This window comes from Dipteris shenzhenensis, chromosome 5 (assembly GCF_047967505.1).
Source record: "Dipteris shenzhenensis isolate YYH24624 ecotype China chromosome 5, Dip_SZ_1.0, whole genome shotgun sequence".
Classification (NCBI taxonomy): Eukaryota; Viridiplantae; Streptophyta; class Polypodiopsida; order Gleicheniales; family Dipteridaceae; genus Dipteris; species Dipteris shenzhenensis.
In genome coordinates this window covers 45,135,061-45,157,107 of record NC_141600.1, presented here as the reverse complement: position 1 = coordinate 45,157,107, position 22,047 = coordinate 45,135,061, and the positions used below count along the sequence as shown (strand labels likewise).

General features: G+C 46.5%; 1 protein-coding gene across 3 annotated transcripts in view; it reads right to left on the bottom strand.

Annotated features, from left to right (window-relative positions):
• The window catches only part of LOC147902083 (RING-finger, DEAD-like helicase, PHD and SNF2 domain-containing protein), a 143,752-nt gene that overhangs the window by 15,133 nt on the left and 106,572 nt on the right, over positions 1-22,047 (bottom strand). Inside the window, exons 12-17 of one of the 3 annotated variants that reach the window (XM_087374667.1) lie at positions 7,196-7,408; positions 6,950-7,066; positions 6,466-6,723; positions 6,032-6,260; positions 5,680-5,900; positions 1,269-1,420 (exon numbers count right to left, since the gene is read on the bottom strand). In XM_087374667.1, coding sequence (XP_087230793.1) covers positions 1,269-1,420; positions 5,680-5,900; positions 6,032-6,260; positions 6,466-6,723; positions 6,950-7,066; positions 7,196-7,408 — 1,190 coding nt within the window. Of the gene's footprint in view, positions 1-1,268; positions 1,421-5,679; positions 5,908-6,031; positions 6,261-6,465; positions 6,724-6,949; positions 7,067-7,195; positions 7,409-22,047 lie in introns of those variants that run through there. The other 2 variants (XR_015541000.1, XM_087374668.1) reach the window with 2 other exon arrangements.

Genomic DNA, 22,047 nt, shown 5'->3' with positions numbered 1-22,047 from the left:
CTAGGGAGATGTGGGTCTCAAGGATAAGTATGAGGGAAATAACGTAGATATTTGTGTGGAAAATACGTATCAAATCCTTGAGAGTTGGCTGGGAGGATCGAAATATTGCCATCGCCCGTGAACGTGATAAGTTAGTGCGCAGGTTCAATACTAGTCAGGAACTGCAGATTAAAGCAAAGGAGAAATTTGTTAACAAACTGTCACATGCCTAGAGAAAGTCGACAATTTTTGGAACATTATTATTCAGCATCAGGTGCTAAGATCAATTGGTACAAGTTAGATGTCTTTCTCGTGGATGCAGGGAGCTCTCTTTCACAAGGTGAGGCCTAGGATCCCAAAAGGCTAGACTACAAAATAATTGGACTGTCAAGTAGGGATTGATATTTCAACACAACAGCACATTGCCTGGTCTTGCAAGGAGAGCTCTGGCGGCACCCATGATGCATATGCCCAAGTCACCTGGCAGATAGTAATGCTTCCAAGGTCAAAGGGGTGCTCGCACATTACAGACCAGTCTATTTCTATCAATATGATGAAATGATGCCTCTCTAAAGTGTATTAACACTCTCTGCGGCTTCACCCTGGGCTCAGCGCCCTGGAAGCTCCGAAGCCATCCCACGGTGGCAGCTGCATGGCACACAGAGGTCTATCACTCAGAGGTGCAGATAATAGGGACCCGCAAGCATAGTGGTTCGGCTCCATGGGACAGTGGAACAGCCGAATTCCTAGGGCCTTGGAAGTTGGATCTGTTTCACACAGGTTTCTCTGGAACCCTGACATGCAGGCTGCAAACAACTGGTCTCCCTATTTTTCTAGCGCCCTAGTGGATAGTTGATATTTGTATAGTTTTGCATAATAGAAGCTATCACACTAGATGGAAGTCTACTTATCATGAAGTCAACACGATGGCATTCCAATAAAGAGAAACCATTCCGTTGTGAATAATGAATCAGTCTTCATTAAGAGTTGAAGACTGAGTTCCCTATTTCAGTCCTTTGAAAAGGCATCAGAGACACTGAATGGAAAAGTATCTTGCAGCCTGTCTTTCCTCATCTTTTCTCTTGAAGCAGAGCCCTGCGAGAAAGCCACTATGTGATGTTCAAAATCCCTCTACTCTATCTACTAAGAATTTGCCAATGTAATATAATTTCACTAGTAAGAATAAAAAAGCCTCACACTGGAAATATAGAAACGTGCAGGACATCAGACAGGAATTAACCTATGCAATACTTCTCATATACTTAAAACTTATAGCACGCAGAATCTACCTGCGCCCCTTTGCTCGAACAAATCTGATGTTGTTGGCTGACAAAGTATGCTCCACAACGTCTAGAACATCATTCCAAGTTGAGAATAAAAGGAACTTTGCATTGGGATCTGCCATGTTTATTCGTAGGATTCTTTTTGCGACGGCTTCCATCTGCCAAGCTCAACCCCCCCCCAAAATAAAAATTAAAAAAAAAAAGAAAAAAAAGAAAGTTATTAAATATACAATACCTTAGTCCAAAACATTGCATGTATCTTGTGAACTTCAAAGATATGTTTTCACATCATCGCTGTTTAGGCATAGTTTTCACATGTTTCAGTTATCTGTATCAATATTCACACTTGAAACTATCCATGTGCCCATGTCAAGGGTTGTCAACAAGTTTGTTTGTAAATGCCCAGATAATCACAACACCTATACAGAGTGAACCCATTGGTTCTTGAGCAATCATGGCATGAAACTATCCATGTACCCATGTAAGGGCAAATAAGGGTTGCCAACAAGTCTGCTTGTAAATGCACAGATAATCACATCACATAGAACCCATTGGTTCTTAAGCATTCATGGCATGAACATCTCAATAGATTTTTATTGCTGGTGCTACTCTAGTAACCAGTCTTCTAAAAGCCACTTCCATTGCCTTTCCATTTATGGATCGTTTATCTTAATAGATGAGTTGTTACTTCTCTCATTTTATTGGATGAGTGTCCCTTCTCATGTTCCATTTCATGCTTGCTCTTGTGTTTTCCCCATTAACTTTTAAGGACTCGTCACTCAATTGATCTTTCATTAGACATAGGTTGTTTAATGAAACACACCATGTTGTCTTTGATTCTCTTTCTTTCCCCTTAGGTTGCAACACCTTGCAAGTGTGAGAAACTTATAATTTGGGAAAAGACAATCCCCAATGGCTAAAAGTGGAAAGCATTTTTGAAAAACGTCATCTCATCCAAAAACAAAACGATAATACCAAAATGCAAGATGATGACAATCTGGGATATAAAGAAGAAAGGTACTTACTCTTGTTGTGGGAAGCCCAAACATTTTGCTTCCAAGTGTGAAACTATTAGATATTTGCAAAGACAAGTAATCAAATGGTAAATATTCCGCAAACATAGCAACATGCTAGACAATTGGCACTAGAAAAGACTCATCAATATCATGTTGATGAGTCACGACTTATTGACTCAAGATCTTCTAGCCATTTCACTTCTCATATAAAGAGTGGTTCTCATATGTTAAGAAGAATACAACTCCTAAACATGTTGAGCTAGAAGTTCCTCAATTTAATAAATTAAAGGCATTGGTAAAATACCAATATAGCTGCTCAATAGAGATGTCTACCTATAATAACTTGACCTTGTTCAAAAACGTCATACTAGCATTTGACCTTGTTCAAAAATGTCATACTACCATGTGGATAATCTATCCGACTTAGGTTCCCCTTCATTGTTATCAGGTGGGGTTCTTCATCGACAAAGGGCTTTATCTTCCTTCTCCTTCACTTATGAAGTATACTTATATCACCTTCATCACTGATTACATCCTTGTTATAATTTGCTTGCTTCAAGATTCCAAATTCTTTAAGTCTTATGATCACCACTTTAGGAAAAATCAACACTTTTTAAAGTTGGCATTAAAGATGAGACAAAAGTTGTGCAATTAAATATTTTTAAATGATCAATTTTAGGCATTTGGCCTATAAAAGCCTCTTCAAGAGTTTTGTTTATGACAACTGCATTTTTTGCTTAAGCTCACAAATAGTTTATCCTGTTTACTATGAGATCCAAGGGCGTTTCTATTGCCTCTTCAGAGATAGTTATGGGATGTTGGCCCGTTGGCCCGTGTCCTCTCCTACCCAGACCAATGATGTTTGGTTGGTTTCATTCATGAGATGCTCAGACAACGCGATAGGATACTCCAAGCACAGAGACAGGAGCAGACTTCTCCCTCGACTGATACCTCTCATAGCTCTATCATAGAGTTCTTTCAACCAGATCACATAGACCCCCACGAGGCGAGACCTCGACATGACCGTGACCCGGAGCCTGTGACCCAACAGCTCAGACAGAGGGTTGACTCACAGATCATACTTGGGGACATCCCCTCCTTGTTTAGGGTTAGAGCCCGACCGACGGGGGTCACAGTGGCCTTTGTTAGATGTAGAGTTACGACCAGGAGACGTACCAGGACTGCACCCTTGAGGGGGCGACAACGTTCTATTGCTGACCTCATGTCTCCACTTCCACAGCCTCATCCATCCTGATGTCCTGTTGCTGACGATGATGATGATGATGGTTATGATGATGCCGACGATGATGCTGAGATTGATATATATAGTCGGGATATGACTATGTTGTACTTAGGACTTAGTCTGCCATTTTGCTTTTTTTTGCATTCTGCATTGGTGTGGATGCTCGTTTAGTAGCTCCACTACCATAGCTCATTGTATCAGGTTTTTCACAGTCTCATAGACCCATCGGTCTTCCGAAGACTTTAATAAACTTTCTTTCTTTCTTTCTTTCTTTCTTTCTCTCTCTAGTACTATATTCATGTGATTAGCAATTGGGATTATGGAAAATAGTATATTGCTTGGTAATTTTTACAAAACCAACAAACTCTGCTAACTTAATACTCTCACCTTTATCCTCATACATTTGCCAATCTGTTTTTCAATCATTACAAGGAACTCTTTCAAATATTTAAGAGTCTCAAATTTTTGTTTCAAAAGTACATGCCTATATTTCTTAATTGTCTATGAATGTTAGAATATATTTGACATTAATTGGAGCACATAGGTCAAACCAGATTAATTCAATGATATCATTCTTCCTTGAGGCTCAATTTGGAAAATTCAAATGGTTGTGTGTCCCCATGATACATCTTTTGCATATTTTCTCCTGGTTAAGATGGGACAGACATCCACAAACGTGACTCAATTGTCGTGTCTATGGCCCCTTGGTATGCTCACCGCCGCATGGGTAGCGTGTGCAGGACTGTGTTCTTTGTTGTTGTTTCTAATCCAAGACTCTACCGAGGTGCTAACTAGAGTGTGTGCCATCAACCACATTTGTATGCATCCCAGGTCTACTGTGGGTAGTCACTTCATCGACAAAGTTGCAGGCTCTGATACCATAATAAATCTCCAAAAGCATTGATCAATCAGATGAGTCCACACTTTTCTTATAAAAGCTCTAGCTCTAGCGCTGTGTCAAATGCCTAAATAAAGGCCACCTAGCCACCCTTGGAGATCCAGTCCCCAAAATGGTGTGGGGGTATTGGCCGCCTCCTCTTCACTAAATATGCCCGAAAAGGGAAGAAGAAAATGAATGCAATCTTTTCTGAAAGACTGCAAAGTGGCAGAATAAAAGTTTTCCTGCAGTGAGTAGTACTCTATGCTAAAATCTTGAAACGATTTAGACAATAACAGGCCATATGTACTTGATTGAAGTACAACATATGTTACGAAAGGTATGAGTTAATCTATAACTAAAGAGTCCAATGTACCATCAACGAGGGCACAAAGGGCATGACTCTTTCCACTGTTGAGCTAGAATACTAGTCTGTAACTTCATTTATGCATGAAACGTCTTCCGTTTATGCACATTAATAAAGAATCCGTTTCATTGGAAATAAAACTCCAAAATGTCTCTACATTTTTCAAACCGTTTAATTGCAAAAGAAAGATAACCGTGCTACTCAACTTGCCAAGTCTTAAACCACTTGCAAGCATACCTTTCCTAGACTCTTAGTGGACATTTTCACATCTCCAGGGCCTATAGTGGATAAGGGGTTATCTGGCACCCTTTTTATTATACCCAAAATAATTTTTGGTTGAAACTCATGCCCATGTTTTGAAATGTTTTGAGATGTTTGAAAACTTCAAAACGTTTTGACTTTAAAACACTTTTGGTGACTATGCATTGACGGCTTTTAACTCCTTGAAACTAGGCAGGTTGCCACATCAGTTTTGATGAATTATATTATTTAGACTTCCTGAGCAAGGAGGTTTGGCAAATTGATGAACTGAATCCCTCTAGTTGAATTATGAAGTGGCAACTCATCCACAGTTATGATTCAATATCTTTTTATCATAGCACAAGGCATCCTTTAGATGGGAATTCATAAACTATTATACACGCTTGTTGAACTGTCTTGTTGGTCTTCTGTGCTCAGGTTGTTAACATTGGACTCCCTGGCTAGGTATGTTATACCTCCTATATAGCTCATTAAAGGTGAACTCTGTGGCAACCCTTCTTTTTATCAGGTAAGGGTTCTTTTAAACAAAGAAAAAACACACTTTCTTTTATGCATTCATCTGTTAGCATTTCATATATGGCAACCTAAACGTTGACTGAATGTTGCAAAACAGTAAGTCGAAAATTGTCAGAGCAAAAAGCTTGGTAGAAAACCTTTGTTCCATACGAGCCTCTCACAGATATGGATGATTCTGCATCTTCTTCTACATTCTGCAGTTTACTCAGAGTATTTGAGTATGAATTTGCTTCCAATTCGTTATCTATAAAGGCAATGTTCCCTAGGTGCGTGCGGTATCTACATGAAGGACACATGATCCGCTTCAGTTCAGGTCCAGATATTGATTCGGGTGCTTGCTCTGCAATTGTCATCATACCTGCATGCTAGTGTGCAGATCTATGTTAAAAATACATTTACTTTTAAATATTGGGAAAGTCCTTTTTATTGGAAAAACAGCCTCTGATACACATATTAGCCACATAAGAATCTAAACAAAGCTCCTCTTACATTTACAGCAGAGCATATGACCACACGGTAAAACCATCCTCTGCATGGCCAGCATTTCATGGCAAACTGGACAGGTCTCTTCATCACTGCTCCCCAAGCCAACAGCCCTTTTACCCGAACTGTTGCTGGGCCTCTCTTGTATTGACGATTCACCAGCAACAAGTTGTAATGGACTGCAATTCTCAGCCTGCTGTACCTCCATTCCTCTCTCTCTTGCAATGGCCAATCCCTATCAATGCAGTCAAAAATAAATTACCAGAGAGAACACAAGGATAACATTTCTGAGAATAGCTTATCCCACCAGCTTGCAAAATAACATATAACAATTCCAAATCAAAGCACTTGGTCATGTTGAATCAGAGATTTGAGCCGACTCGCTGGCTACAAAGCAAAACCCTAACATCAATATCAAATTCCTCATACAAAGAGTCTACCTTTAAATATCTAAGCTGTCCTTTTGCACGACATAGATTTTCAAATGCTATAAATCTGTCTCCAGTCAGTCGAGTGTTTCTTTGTGGAATCTCCTCTGGATGTAGCTTGAATAGTTCATCAGTTGCATTAGAGATTTCCTCCCCAGGATATTTTAGGCGCAGCCGAGTAATTGCCATGTTAAGCTCATCGAGTGCAAACAAGACCATACGCTGAGAAACTGCAAGCATTCTGGCTTGTGCAAATTCTTTCCGCATTGCCTGCACGTGTGCAATTTCAACCATCTTGTTACTGTTTAGCTTCTCTTTTTAATATCAAAAATTAAACCAGGGAACTAGCGATTGTTTACCAAGTTGCTTTAAAAACGACCACTTAACCAATCTTTCCTGTTATCCATCAGGATGTTTAGTGGGTCACAATCAATCACGCTTTGCTGGGATTCTGTACAGATTCAGAGAGGCAAAGGGCATGTAGGAACTTTCTTACTTCAAACGCTTCAAGGTGTTTCTTGCTCGCATTCACTCCATCTTGTCCCAGACGCCGCTTCATATATGATTTAATAATTCTAAGGATACCCTCTGTCTCTGATGGAGATCGAGACACCTGAAGAAACACACATGTTTTAGTGAAGGTACAGAATACAAATCTAGGACATGGAACCATCAGCACAGTTTCTTCACAATGTTCCGAGTAGGAATCTAGCAGCTAGAAATCAGAGTCCAGAGACAGCACCTGTATATTTGAAATGTCCAAAGATTGGTTGTTTTGTCTATCTCTGCCCAGACTCTCCTCCAGATAACCACATGATCCAGCAGCTGTTTTAAGAGTGCTCACACGCTTTTGCATAATGATGCGCTGTTGAGCAATGAATGCATCTTCCAATGAGACAACTTCACCAATACTTGCTGCAATGGACTTGAGCAAAAATAACCGATTCTCATACATCTGCAAATCAAGTTACAGAAAATTAATAAAATAGTCCAGCACAGTTGCAAGATCGCTACTGATAATCCGAGTAGCCTCCTGCATTGTCTGTGTAAAAAGAAGCAATATGGAAAATTCCTGCTTATGGCACATATGTAACAGATGGTAAATGATGATACTGTTGAAGAAGTGAAAGGAAAGCATAAAGCTGAACATGAAACAAGAGAATGCTTGCTTATAGAATGAAGAAGGGTGAGGTCCATATGTAGGCACCTCTACAAGAGCCACCAAGCTCCACAATCATCTCCTCAATCAGCTCCTAAAATCTCTCAATCATCCTATGTGGCATCTACCACCACCTAACAGTGCTTATGGGCACCTAACTGTGCCTCTAGCACACACACATAGAACCCAAGGTGTGCCTGGGGCATACACCTTGAGATATCCCATCAAACCCCCCCTCAAGGGAATGCCTCACGCTATGTCAAGGATACATCTAGTCACATAGTGTCTCAAGCCATCTCATGGTGGTCAAGGATAAATCTATGGCTAGGATCTCATGCTAGCAAGGGTTCCCAAGGGTGTGAAGTCAAACAAAGAGATACATAAGACCCTCCAATGGTTATCTCCCCTGCATGTACATGCACACAATGTCTGCAGGAGGTACCATGGAGCTAAACACATACACATGGCCTACATCATATGGTGACCAGAGGTGTTTACAAAGCACACAATAGTTTATTCCATTCATTTTGGAGGACTATCTAGGCAGAGTACCTTGACTCAACATAAAAGAGAGATCTGGAGCATATATGGAGATGGTTCAAAAAGCATAATCATCATAGGAGGCCTCATCTTGTGGAGACACATCAACTGAAAGTAAATTGGCAGTTTCTGGTTTTGTAGTTGCTTCCTTTTTGGCCTTACAAAACTTTTCATGGTGATTGTTTTTGCCACAATATTTGCAAGGATTGATCTTGAAGCAATCTTTTGAGAGGTGATTAGTCTTCCCACAATGTTTGCAAGGTTGAAACTTGCCCATTTGAGTTTTAATGGCATAGGCTGTGTCATTGCCTCTCCGGAGTTCCTTGTGCCTTTCTTCTTCTTGAAGAGCAGTAATAAGACCTTCAAGAGTAGGATTAGGAAGATTTTTCAATGTGGTAACAACATGATCATAATCTTCAGGCATACTTTTGAGCAATACTACCATTGCATCATCTGTAGTGATTGGAGAGTTGATAGAAGTAAGTTGAGTCATGAGACTCCGCATGTGATTGACATGGGCAGCCAAGGGAGTGCCACTAGCCATCTTCAATTCAAAGAAAGTAATCTTAAGTGACAATTTTGAGATGTGAGAGCTAGCACCAAAAATATTATCAAGCTTCTGCCAAGCTTCAGAAGGAGACTCCAAATCAGAAATGTGATGAATATAGTCATCTCCTAAGCCAAGAGCAATAATGCCATAGGCTATCTCCTCTCTAGCAGGATCTCGTGCCGAGCGTGTAGAAGCTGAGGATTCTCCAGCATTAGAGGCTGTTGAAGAAGAAGTTGAAGCAAGTTTGACAAGCCCCCAGAGGTTTCCCTCATCAATGCAAGCTTAACTTTCATCTGCCATGTGTGAAAGCCTTTACCATTGAACTTATCAATATTCAAGAAGGTAGCCATGAAAGGGTCTAACCCAAAATGGGCAGTGTCTTTTACATGGAGACACACCAGAGTCCAGAGCATCCATTACCGATAGTCCGTGGCTACACATGGGAGTCAGCCTTCAAGGATGAGACGAGGGATACAGGAGGAGTCCGAGGATCAGGCGGGGTCGCAATATTGTACAGGTCTTCCCTCGCTGGAGCCATCTCCATTGAGAGGAAGGACGCACACTCCCGATTCATGTGGATCCGGATCCGACGCACAGACACCCTTGACCTTTTCATAGCAATATGCTACTTCCCGCCAGACACATCCCACTTCGCCAGAGTGGCACGAGAAGAGGGTGAGACATCTCCATATGCACCCTTACATCAAGATATCCCAGACCTTTCAGCTCGCGGGGAAGTTCTCCTTGTTGGGGACTTCAATGCCAGGACGAGTACGCGACAGGCACCACTCCTGGACTTCTGAGATGACTCTATCATGCTTCAAGACATGGACCTAGACGGAGCAGGTATGACTAGGACCTCATCGGACCGACACGGGCCTCTTACACCATATGGACACGCGCTCCTTGATTTGGGCAGGATGCATGATCTCATCATCTACAACGGGCTCGACCTATGGCCCTCCTCAGGTGGTTTTACTTGCTTCCCACACAGGGGGGGCACTAGTGTAGTAGATTACATCATGGGATCCCCTACCTTCACTTCATGTATCACCGACTTCACCGTAGCACCACTCCCTCCAGGAGCTGATCACACATACCTATTCTTCACTATCGCCACCCCATGCTTAGCCACACCACACACACCACGTAGGAAGCACGACACCTACCACGACATACACTTTAATCACAGCCTCTCACCGGCCTACTCTGGATGCCTAAACAGACTCCTAACCTACATCGATCACATACCACTCATAGAGGACCGTGCTGCCCTGATGAGTCGCACACTCCACGAGGCTGCCCTCCAAATCTTTCCCCACACCACACGGTCCACTAGACCACCACCTCTTGGTTCTGTACCCTGCAACAATTGGTACGATGCGGAGTGCAAGGCTTATCGCTGACAGCTCCGACTTGAAACCAAATGTCACCTCCCAAACACACCAGACACGGTACGCAAGAAGCAGGCTTTTCTTTGTCAAAATGAGAAGGAGCTGCTGCACATCTTGTACAGCAACAACTCTAAGGATTTTTGGCGGAGATTCCTTGAGCATAGGTCCCCATCACCCCTCACCGACACGAGAGTTTGGCACACGTATGCACACCATCTATATGATGTCCCACACCAGCCCACTCCAGACCTCATACACACACCTCGTCCCACCACTTGCACGTTGTTCACCAGAGGGGGAGTCAAGGACGCGACATTGAAACTGCACAATGGCCGAGCTAAGGATCACGAGGGGCTATGCACTGAGTTTATCGCATATGGGATTGACACGTTAGCCCCGATCCTAGCAAAGCTATTCAATGACGCTGTTTGCCTTGGCTTCCCCCGCACTTGGACACTCAACACCATCACCCCCATCCACAAGGTAGGGGATCCCATGGACCCGAGTAACTACAGGACTATCATGATTGGACATGTGATGTCCAAGATCTATGCAACTATATTAGATGCATCGGTCAGCCTGTTCGCAGAGATGAGAGGGCTCAGAGCAGAGGGTCAGGCCGGTTTCAGGCGAGACCATGGGACTATGGATCACATACTCACACTCAGGAGTGTCATTGAGGAGGCCAGATCACGGAAGGAGAGGGTATATTGTTGCTTTGTGGATTTTCGCAAAGCCTTTGACACAGTACCTGGAGCTCGTCTTATCACACGCCTACAGACACTGGGATTTGATCAGGAGATCATCTGGGCAGTCATGGCATTGTATGAGAGAGTCTCAGGCCGAGTTCGTACAGGCACAGGTTGGACAGATGAGATCCTGAGTATCATAGGGGTCAAACAGGGTTGTCCCTTATCACCGACCCTGTTTGGCCTCTACATCAATGAGCTTGAGACTTTCATGGGGGCGTTCGGAGGGACCGATTGCTCACTTACCGGGATCATCATCGGGATTCTTCTTTATGCAGATGACCTGGTACTCTTGTCGTCCACACCCGAGGGGCTCCAGCGACACCTGGATGCACTGCAGGCTTTTTGTTTATCCCATGATTTGGAGGTCAACCTTGGCAAGACCAAGGTCATGATCTTTAACACCTCGCAAGCAAACATGCAACGGAAACAGTTTACTTCTACTTTGGGTGAGTCATCAGTTGAGATCGTATCCTCATCATCTTCTCCGGCCCGATCTTCACGATGAGACCAGCGATGCAGGCCAGACTGAGTAGGGGATACGCCTCACTGGCTCGGCTAGAGAGATAGTGCTTTCACTCCCACTTCCAGGACCCTCGGACCAAGGCTCTTCTCTTCGACTCCTTGGTCCGACCAGCCGGTATGTATGGCAGCCCTTGTTGGGGGTCTGACATGTCAGAGATAGAGTGGACACGGGTGGAGCGCTTGCAGATCCTCATGCTCTCACGGATGATCCGGGGGAAACCGTCTGTACCACATCACATCATTCAGGCCGAGTTTGGTGCTTCTCCACTCCAGCTCGATGCAGCCTTTCAGACCATCACATATCTACACCGGGTTAGATCATATGGGGACTGCACATCAGGGAGACAGAGGTTGCCATGGTCGGCTCTCGATTCCTCCATGAGGTTGGCAGCAGAGGTAGACCAGCGATGCTGGCATGCACGGACTCACAGATGGTTTGTGAGACTAGGGTTCCACATCGATAGAATACCTCCTTTTCAGTACAGTTTAGATGCCCCTCCGGTACTCCCACCCACCATCCCGATTGGGCCACATACCAACCAGGTCATTCGAGAGGATCTCCTGCAGCTACACACCTTTAGGACCTGGTTGGACCTGGTTGGAGCTTCCAGTGAAGCTGAGTTTCTACAGAGATTACTGTCTTCGTATTTCGGAGAAGGGATTCATCACACCACGGGGGTACACTGAGCTTCATATGCCTCACTCACTACGGATCTCCATCGGACAGTTTCGGGTATCATCACACCGCCTCTGCATAGAGAGCGGCAGAGCAGAGGGGATTCCTAGGGAGCATCGCTTATGCATACTGTGCGATTGTCAGGAGGTTGAGTCGGAGGAGCATTTTATTTTCAGGTGCCTAGTGTACTACGAGATCCGAGGTCGCTACCACTGCTTGCTCCGAGCTCCTTTCGATATTCCTCGCCTACCCAGATCACAGATGCCTCGAGGCCTTCATTCACGAGGGAATCCGACATAGAGAGTACTTACTCAGGCGACGGGGCTTGGTCACATCATCAGACACCTCTCAGAGCAGGATCACAGAGTTCTTCCCATCGAGTGACATTGATCGTCCAGTCTCTAGCCACCGACGTGACAGAGACCCCGACCCGACGATCGTAGCACGACACACGAGACATCGAGGGGACACACAGATCACTCTGGGGGACCTCCCGTCATTGTTTAGACCCGGGATACGTCCCACGGGAGTCACGGTGGCTCTGGTCTTGCGTCAAGCCTCGTCCAGGAGACCGAGACGCACGGCACCCCTTGACGGACACCAACGTCCCATCACGAGCTATGCACCAGCCAGGGGGGCATGACATACGGAGGATTCCGCCCTGCTCCAGTCCTTTTCTTTTCATTGTTACATCCAGATGTATTTGATTATGTATGATCAGACTTAGGATTCAGCACGGGCGATGATGCTCGTTTCAGAAGCTCCACCCTTACTGTGATTTGTATCAGGTTTTCTTTTAGTCTCATAGACCCATCGGTCTTCCGAAGACTCTAATAAAATTTCTTTCTTTTCTTTCGTTCTTTTCTTTCTCTTACAAGGCTAGAAAAAGCTGAAAAGCTTCAAAGTACAAGCATTTGGTGTAGCAAAGACTTGTAACCAAATTCCATAATAAAAATCATAATGGAAATGATACTTCAACTTGCATGCTTCATAGAGGTGGCTAAATGAAAGTATTCCAAGCAAATCCAGGTATAGCAACCTAAAGGAAAGTTGTAGCCACAATTGTACTGATGCTATTCAACACTTTAAAACATCAGAAATGCCGAAGTAGCATCTAATGTAGCACCAAACTCACAACATTGTCAAAACTGTCCAAAATAGAGGCCTGATCTTGGAGGGCTTGTATCTCACTCTTCAAAGCAAAGAAAAGAGGGCTTTCTAGGTAGAAATAAAGTTGGTATACCAGAGAAGAGCCACTATCTCACTCTTCAAAGCAAAGAAAAGAGGGCTTTCTAGGTAGAAATAAAGCAGGTATACCAGAGAAGAGCCACTGAAGAGGAAAGGCGAAATGCCGCGTCATGTCGCCATAGCCAGGAGCTTGAATGTTGACTGGTTTTTCGTCTGTTTCTCCCTCCCTGGTGGACCATTTCACTTCAAATCTCGACAGGGGCTAGCTCATGCTGTTGTGCAAGCGTGGCTCAGAGGAATTTTGAAATGGCTGCTCCAGCAAGTCGTATTGCACGAAATAGCGTCAGGAAGAAGGCGACTGTTGCGCGGGTCTGTGGGCACCATTGCCTAATTGCTTTGACGTGGAAGGTTGCCCATACGAAGGGTCTCTCCAGCCAGAAGGACTCTGGGAATGGTTGCTTGTAGGTAGAGAACGCAGCCCTCCAAGTGGTTGGGCAGAAAGGGGCTAAATGGAGAGGAAGGTGAAGAAGAAGAAGAACAAGAAGAAGAACAAGAAGAAGAAGAAGAAGATGACATGGCATAAATGGGCTCAAGGAGGATCATAGTGCTCTGATACCATGTTGAAGAAGTGAAAGGAAAGCATAAAGCTGAACATGAAACAAGAGAATGCTTGCTTATAGAATGAAGAAGGGTGAGGTCCATATGTAGGCACCTCTACAAGAGCCACCAACCTCCACAATCATCTCCTCAATCATCTCCTCAATCAGCTCCTAGAATCCCTCAATCATCCTATGTGGCATCTACCACCACCTAACAGTGCTTATGGGCACCTAACTGTGCCTCTAGCACACACACATAGAACCCAAGGTGTGCCTGGGGCATACACCTTGAGATATCCCATCAGATACAAGGCAGACTCGAAGGTTATGTTTTGCTAATGAGATAAAAGTTCATTCTACAACTGCATTGTTGCAACACAATGTGTTTCTCGATTCAAAGATCTCAAACTCTTTATGCAAGTCAGATTAGTTAATAACCTTTTTTGGACTTCACACTTATTTTGAACTTCACACGTGTTCTATTTTCAGCCCATAGACCATTCTAGAGGCCGCTCAGGCTTCTACCACTCAGTCTCTCATTCCAGCCCCCTCCTCCTTGCTCAACCGCTCAGGCCTCTCCACTCCAACCTAGTCTTCTTCAGTCATCACTCAGCCTCTTTGTTCCTCTCCTCTCCGCACTTAGCCCTATCCTCTCTACGGCTTAGCTCCCTCCTCCCAGCCTTGACGTAAACATATGCCCCCCCCCCCCCCCCCCCCAAAACTTGCTCTGCCCCTTAGGCCCCATGGATTTTCAGGCCCCTTTTTCCTAGAGCAAAGATATGGATTTGGGAGAATCTCCGGAGTCCCCACCCAATCTAGGGTGTTGGAGAGCATCAGGAGGAAACTCATTTTTTTGGAGTTCTGCCAGACTTGACCTTGCATCCAGAGTAGTGGTTGTGAACCAGGTATTATTGGCTACTGCCTGGGTCGTTTGCTCAAGTTGGTGCAAATCTGGAGGTTGTATATCTCAACTCATGAGACCTGTCAGGAACTTTCTTTGGAGTGGGTTAGATGGCACCTCAGATGTTGTAGCCAGGGTGGCTTGGGAGACCCTCATTCTCCCCATTGGGGAAAGAGGTCTCAATATTAGTGATCCAAATTTGCAGTGTATGGCCTTGCTTTGCAAATTTGTAGTGAGAGGATTGATGCCTGGACAGGAGCCTTGAAATGACTTTTTCCTATGCAGCATTTAGTCTTGTATACGTTCTCACGAGGGAGATTGGATGGATAGCTCCACATGGATTTTACTTCAGCCCATCTTAGATATCCCTCTTCCCCTCTTATGGCTTCCATTCTAAAAGCTTGGGGCAGGTATGGAGAAAGAAAGAAAGAAATTTTATTAGAGTCTTTGGAAGACTGATGGGTCTATGAGACTGAAAGAAAACCTGATACAAATCACAGTAAGGGTGGAGCTACTGAAACGAGCATTATCACCCATGCTGAATCCTAAGTCTGATCATACATAATCAAATCAAATACATCTAGATGTAACAATGAAAAGAAAAGGATTGGAGCTGAGCGGAATCCTTCGTATGTCATGTCGCCCTAGCTGGTGCATAGCCGGTGATGGGACGTGGTGCCCATCAAGGGGTGCTGTGTGTCTTGGTCTCCTGGATGAGGCTCGATGCAAGACTAGAGCCACCGTGACTCCCGAGGGACGTATCCTGGGTCTAAACAATGACGGGAGGTCCCCTAGAGTGATCTGTGTGTCCCCTCGATGTCTCGTGTGTCGTGCTACGGTCGTCAGGTCGGGGTCTCTGTCACGTCTGTGGCTAGAGACTGGACGATCAATGTCACTCGATGGGAAGAACTCTGTGATCCTTCTCTGAGAGGTGTTTGATGATGTGGCCAAGCCCCATCGCCTGAGTAAGTACTCTCTGTGTCAGACCCCCCTTCGTGAATGAAGACTGCAAGGCATCTCTGATCTGGGTCGGTGAGGAATCTGGAAAGGAGCTTGGAGCTATCTCTGAAGAGGCAGTGGTAGCAACCTCGGATCTCGTAGTACACCAAGCACGTGAAAATAAAATGCTCCTCCGACTCGACCTCCTGACAGTCGCACAATATGCATAAGCGCTGCTCCGTAGGAATCCCCTCTGCTCTGCCGCTCTCTATGCGGAGGCGATGTGATGATACCCGAAACTGTTCGATGGAGATCCGTAGTGAGTGAGGCATATGAAGCTCAGTGTACCCCAGTGGTGTGATGAATCCCTCCTCCGAAATACGAACACAGTAATCTCTGTAGAAACTCAGCTTCACTGGAAGCTCCCTTGGCTCCAACCAGGTACTAAAGGTGTGTAGCTGCAGGAGATCCTCTCGAATGACCTGGTTCGTATGTGGCCCAATCGGGATGGTGGGTGGGAGTACCGGAGGGGCATCTAAACTGTACTGAAAAGGAGGTATCCTATCGATGTGGAACCCTAGTCTCACAAACCATCTGTGAGTCCGTGCATGCCAGCATCGCTGGTCTACCTCTGCTGCCAACCTCATGGAGGAATCGAGAGCCGACCATGGCAACCTCTGTCTCCCTGATGTGCAGTCCCCATATGATCTAACCCGGTGTAGATATGTGATGGTCTGAAAGGCTGCATCGAGCTGGAGTGGAGAAGCACCAAACTCGGCCTGAATGATGTGATGTGGTACAGACGGTTTCCCCCGGATCATCCGTGAGAGCATGAGGATCTGCAAGCGCTCCACCCGTGTCCACTCTATCTCTGACATGTCAGACCCCCAACAAGGGCTGCCATACATACTGGCTCGTTGGACCAAGGAGTCGAAGAGAAGAGCCTTGGTCCGAGGGTCTTGAAAGTGGGAGTGAAAGCACTGTCTCTCTAGCCGAGCCAGTGAGGCGTATCCCCTGCTCAGTCTGGCCTGCATCGCTGGTCTCATCGTGAAGATCGGGCCGGAGAAGATGACCCCCAAGTAAGTGTATGAGGATACGATCTCAACTGGTGACCCACCCAAAGTAAAAGTAAACTGCTTCCGTTGCATGTTTGCTCGAGAGGTGTTAAAGATCATGACCTTGGTCTTGCCAAGGTTGACCTCCAAATCATGGGATAAACAAAAAGCCTGCAGTGCATATAGGTGTCGCTGGAGCCCCTCGGGTGTGGAGGACAAGAGTGCCACGTCATCTGCATAAAATAGAATCCTGATGATGATCCTGGCAAGTGAGCAACCGGTCCCTCCGAACGCTCCCATGAAAGTCTCAAGCTCATCGATGTAGAGGCCAAACAGGGTCGGTGATAAGGGACAACCCTGTTTGACTCCTATGGTACTCAAGATCTCATCTGTCCAACCTCCACCTGTCTGAACTCGGCCTGAGACTCTCTCATACAGTGCCATGACTGCCTAGATGATCTCCTGATCAAATCCCACTGTCTATAGGCGTGTGATGAGACGAGCTCGAGGTACTGTGTCAAAGGCTTTGCAGAAATCCACAAAGCAGCAATATACCCTCTTCTTCCGTGATCTGGCCTCCTCAATGACACTCCTGAGTGTGAGTATGTGATCCATAGTCCCATGGTCTCGCCTGAAACCGGCCTGACCCTCTGCTCTGAGCCCTCTCATCTCTGCGAACAGGCTGACCGATGCATCCAATACAGCTGCATAGATCTTGGACATCACATATCCAATCATGATAGTCCTGTAGTTACTTGGGTCCACGGGATCCCCTGCCTTGTGGATGGGGGTGATGGTGTTGAGTGTCCAGGTGCGGGGGAAGCCAAGGCAAACAGCGTCATTGAATAGCTTTGCTAGGATCGGGGCTAACGTGTGGATCCCATATGCGATAAACTCAGTGCATAGCCCCTTGTGATCCTAAGCTCGGCCATTGTGCAGTTTCAATGTCGCGTCCTTGACTCCCCCTCTAGTGAACAACGTGCAAGTGGTGGGGCGAGGTGTGTGTATGAGATCTGGAGTGGGCTGGTGTGGGACATCATAAAGATGGTGTGCATACGTGTGCCAGACTCTCGTGTCGGTGAGGGGTGATGGAGACCTACGCTCAAGGAAGCTCCACAAAAAATCCTTACAGTTGTTACTGTACAAGATGTGCAGCAACTTCTCATTTCGACGAAGAAATGCGTGCTTCTTCTGACGTACGAGATGTCGGTACTTCTGTATCGTGTCTGGTGTGTTCGAGAGGTGACATTTGGTTTCAAGTCGGAGCTGTTGGCGATAAGCCTTGCACTCTGCATCGTACCAATTGTTGCAGGGTACAGAACCAAGAGGTGGTGGTCTAGTGGACCGTGTGGCATGGGGAAAGATTTGGAGGGCAACCTTGTGGAGTGTGCGACTAATCAGGCCAGCACGGTCCTCTATGAGTGGTATGTGATCGATGTAGGTTAGGAGTCTGTTTAGGCATCCAGAGTAGGCCGGTGAGAGGCTGTGATCAAAGTGTATGTCGTGGTAGGTGTCGTGCTTCCTATGTGGTGTGTGTGGTGTGGCTAAGTGTGGGGTGGCGATAGTGAAGAATAGGTATGTGTGATCAGCTCCTGGAGGGAGTGGTGCTACGGTGAAGTTGGTGATACATGAAGTGAAGGTAGGGGATCCCATGATGTAATCTACTACACTAGTGCCCCCCTCGTGTGGGAAGCAAGTAAAGCCACCTGAGGAGGGCCATAGGTCAAGCCCGTTGTAGATGATGAGATCATGCATCCTGCCCAGATCAAGGAGCGCGTGTCCATATGGTGTAACAGGCCCGTGTAGGTCCGATGAGGTCCTAGTCATACCTGCTCCGTCTAGGTCCATCTCTGGTAGCATGATAGAGTCGTCTCAGAAGTCCAGGAGTGGTGCCTGGTGCGTGCTCGTCCTGGAGTTAAAGTCCCCAACAAGGAGAACTTCCCCGCGGGCTGAAATGTCTAGGATATCCTGATGTAAGGGTGCATATGGCGATGTCTCACGCTCCTCTTGTGCCACTTTGGCGAAGTGGGATGTGTCTGGCGAGAAGTAGCATATTGCTATGAAAAGGTCACGGGTGTCTGTGCGTCGGATCCGGATCCACATGAATCGGGAGTGTGCGTCCTTCCTCTCAATGGAGATGGCTCCAGCGAGGGAAGACCTGTACAATACTGCGACCCCGCCTGATCCTCGGACTCCTCTTGTATCCCTCGTCTCATCCTTGAAGGTCCCATGTGTAGCCACTGACTATCGGTAGTGGACGCTCTGGGCTCTAGTGTGTCTCCGTGTAAAAGACTACGTCTCGTCCTGTATAAGACTTCGAGAAGTTCCCTGGGTCTAACCATAAGGTACCATTGCAGTTCCAAATGGTGCAATCTAGGGTCTCGGAAACCTGAGTCTCATAGGCCCCGTCCCCCTAAGGGGGTACGGGTGGGAGCCCGACGAGTGCCGATCAACAACCTACCATCTTGGACCACGGCTCATTTCCCCTCCTTGCGGGCAACATCCCGCTACTGCAGAAGAACTTGTCGCTCCTCAATTTGTAGTGGTGTCAAATCCTCGTCCATGGACAGGGTGGGATGCTCTTGTAGAGCGGCTCGGTGTCGGAGTGTCGCTAGTCGAGAATGTGAATCTCTGAAGCGAATGACTAGGGGCTGCTCTCGGTTGGGATCTCTCCCTACACGCCATGCTCCCTCTATGCCATGGTCGGGGACCCCCATGGTGGTGGTCACAAAGTTGATCGCCTCCTCCATGGTCATCGTAGTGGTGCTCGTGCTGTCTTGCGTGATCCCTCGTATCCGGATGTTGAGGGACTTCGAAGCCCTCTACTGCTACTCTTGTATGGCAGCTGAAACAGTTGCCTTTGCGGGCTCCTGTTTCGCCACGTCCACCCATCTAGTCGTCTCTGCTATAGCCGACTGTATCGTCGCTATCTGTGCCTCCATCTCTGTGACTGGGGTCCCTCCAGGCGCTGCTCTGAGGGTCCCGAGCTCCTCTCGAAGCTGTGTGATGTCGTACCTGAGTCCCTGGATAAGGGTGCCCTGCTCGTGTATAATGCGGGCATGCTTCTAGGTGTATCGGGCCTGCTCCTGGGTGTAATGTGTCAGCTCTACCTAACGGGCCGGGATGCTGTATATCTCAGCCAATAGGGAGTCCCAAGCATCTGGTGGGGGCCTAAGATGTCCTGGTCCAAGTGGGCACTGGATCTCGAGAGGGGTTGGAATGAAGGTGGGCTGCTGAGGTTGTACTGAGGGTGGGGACAGCATGAGTTGGGCAGGGGAGTGGTATGTAGGAGTAGCGAGGCCGAACGAGGTGATGAAGGGTGGTTGACTGAGAGGTAGAGGTGATACGAGGGAAAAGTACTATGGAGCCATGGCCGGTGGGGCTAGTAGTGAGGCTACTAGAGAGGAGACCTGTGATGATGATGCAGGAGAGGGGGAGGAGAGAGGTAGCGTAGATGATGAGGCGGATGATGGTGGTGAAATAGTGGTGGTAACCATAGAGGTCGAGGATGTAGTGAGCGGCATGGGCTTTGGGTGGGCCCCTTTCTTCTGGGCCGCGGTGCTGTCCACTGTCAAACCGCTCCAGTTGCTGCATTTGTTAAAGTCCTCCAGATTGAGTTGCTGTTGTGTTTTAGCCTTGTCACCATTCCCCTTCCCCATCTCCACGCGTATGCAAATTTGGACCGAAGGGTCTCCCGCCTAGTCTCCTGTCCCTTCATTATGGGAGAGGCAACAACGGGCAAAGAAGGGATTGCAGTAGGTCGGAGCTGTTGGAGACACTCTTCGGAGAGTTACACCCTCCTCTCACGAAGAAATTGATAGGCGCAACCAATTATGTGGAATGAATCCATTTTGGATGAGCATGGCAGATCACTGGATGTGTCACTTATATGCAGTGGTCTTGTCATGAGGACGTGAAATTATGGGACTTCAGATTTGCGACACCTGTAATTTGCACGTGACTGCCTTGAGCCTCTGGGACGCGAGGGTCCGGCCATGGGGAATTCAAATTCCCTAGCGGGCTCTTGGGAATTGTGAATGTGCGCCCAGTTACTAGGCAATTAATTCCTAGGTCCAAAGTGTGCAACAGGGGGGCCAAAAGGGTGGTGAAATTAAAATTTGCTAATTTTAGCACACGACTCCAAAAACAACACAGAGCCCTGTTTTTGGGGACAGAAGGCCAAAATCAGTTCCAGAGGAGCCAGATCATCAATTGCGAGCTGCCAAAGCCTACCAAGTGCTGCCAGAGCCAAATCGCCATCTACCAGGAGCATCTAGAGCTTGCCAGGGGAAATCGCCATCAGCCAAGGCCAGTTCCAGTACATCCACGGCTTGCCATAGAAATCACACCTGATCTAGGAGCCTGTTGCAGATTGCGATTTCTAATAGGGTGTCTTCTTCATATTGTGATTTGATCTCCAGGTCTTCCGAGCTGTGCCAGGTGGCTGCGACTTGTTCCAGGGCTGTTCCAGGTGATTCCAGGCTGTCCAGGCTCTCTGTTGTAGAAGCTTGCGATTTGCTTTTTTAGGCTTTCCAGGCTATGTAGGAGATTTCGACCTGATTTCTAGAGCTTTATGGGTGTTGCTGCTGATTTTGGTAACTTTCCAGGTGTGGGTGTTCTCTTCTAAGCTGCTTTTGGGGCTGTGCCACAGCAAAATCAGCTTTTCTATGCAGGATCTAGGGTTTTCCAGCCCCGGTGAACTATCTTCTGTGGATACTGGGTAGAAGAAGGCTTGCTCTTTGCCTACTTTTACCATTCCCTGGTTTGTTTCTTGGATAGTTATTACGTTTGGGTTTCTTTCCTCGTGAAGAAAGGTTCATTTATGCTGTTGGGCAGTGGCCAGAGAGGCTATAGATTGAGGCAACCTGTTTGGAAGCGCTTTGTCGATTGATTGCGCTAGAGTTTGGCTGTTGCAGTTGTTCAACCGTGTCTGGCTGGTTGGGCACTTGGTTGTGCAATTGCTGGTGTGGCACATACAGTGGATGCTTTTGGGAACTCTGTTGCATGCTTTGGTTGGCTGAGGATAAAGGGTTGTGTAGTAATTGGATGCCATTTCATTGTTTGGAGTTGAGCAGGGAATTACAGGGTGGGATGGACTTGGAGTCTGCGAGCGTTGGTTTGCCTGTGGTGCAGCTCCCCAGAGACCTTTGTAATCAGCCAATTGGCTTCAATGAATGTTAAATAAATACCACAAGGGGCGCCAACATTTGGGGCCACTCGGTGTCCTTGTATCTGAGTAGGAGCGCTCTAGCTCCCTTGTGATTTAATCTATGGTGCATAATTATTTGTCAAATTACTGTGTATGCTGTAATTGAGTGG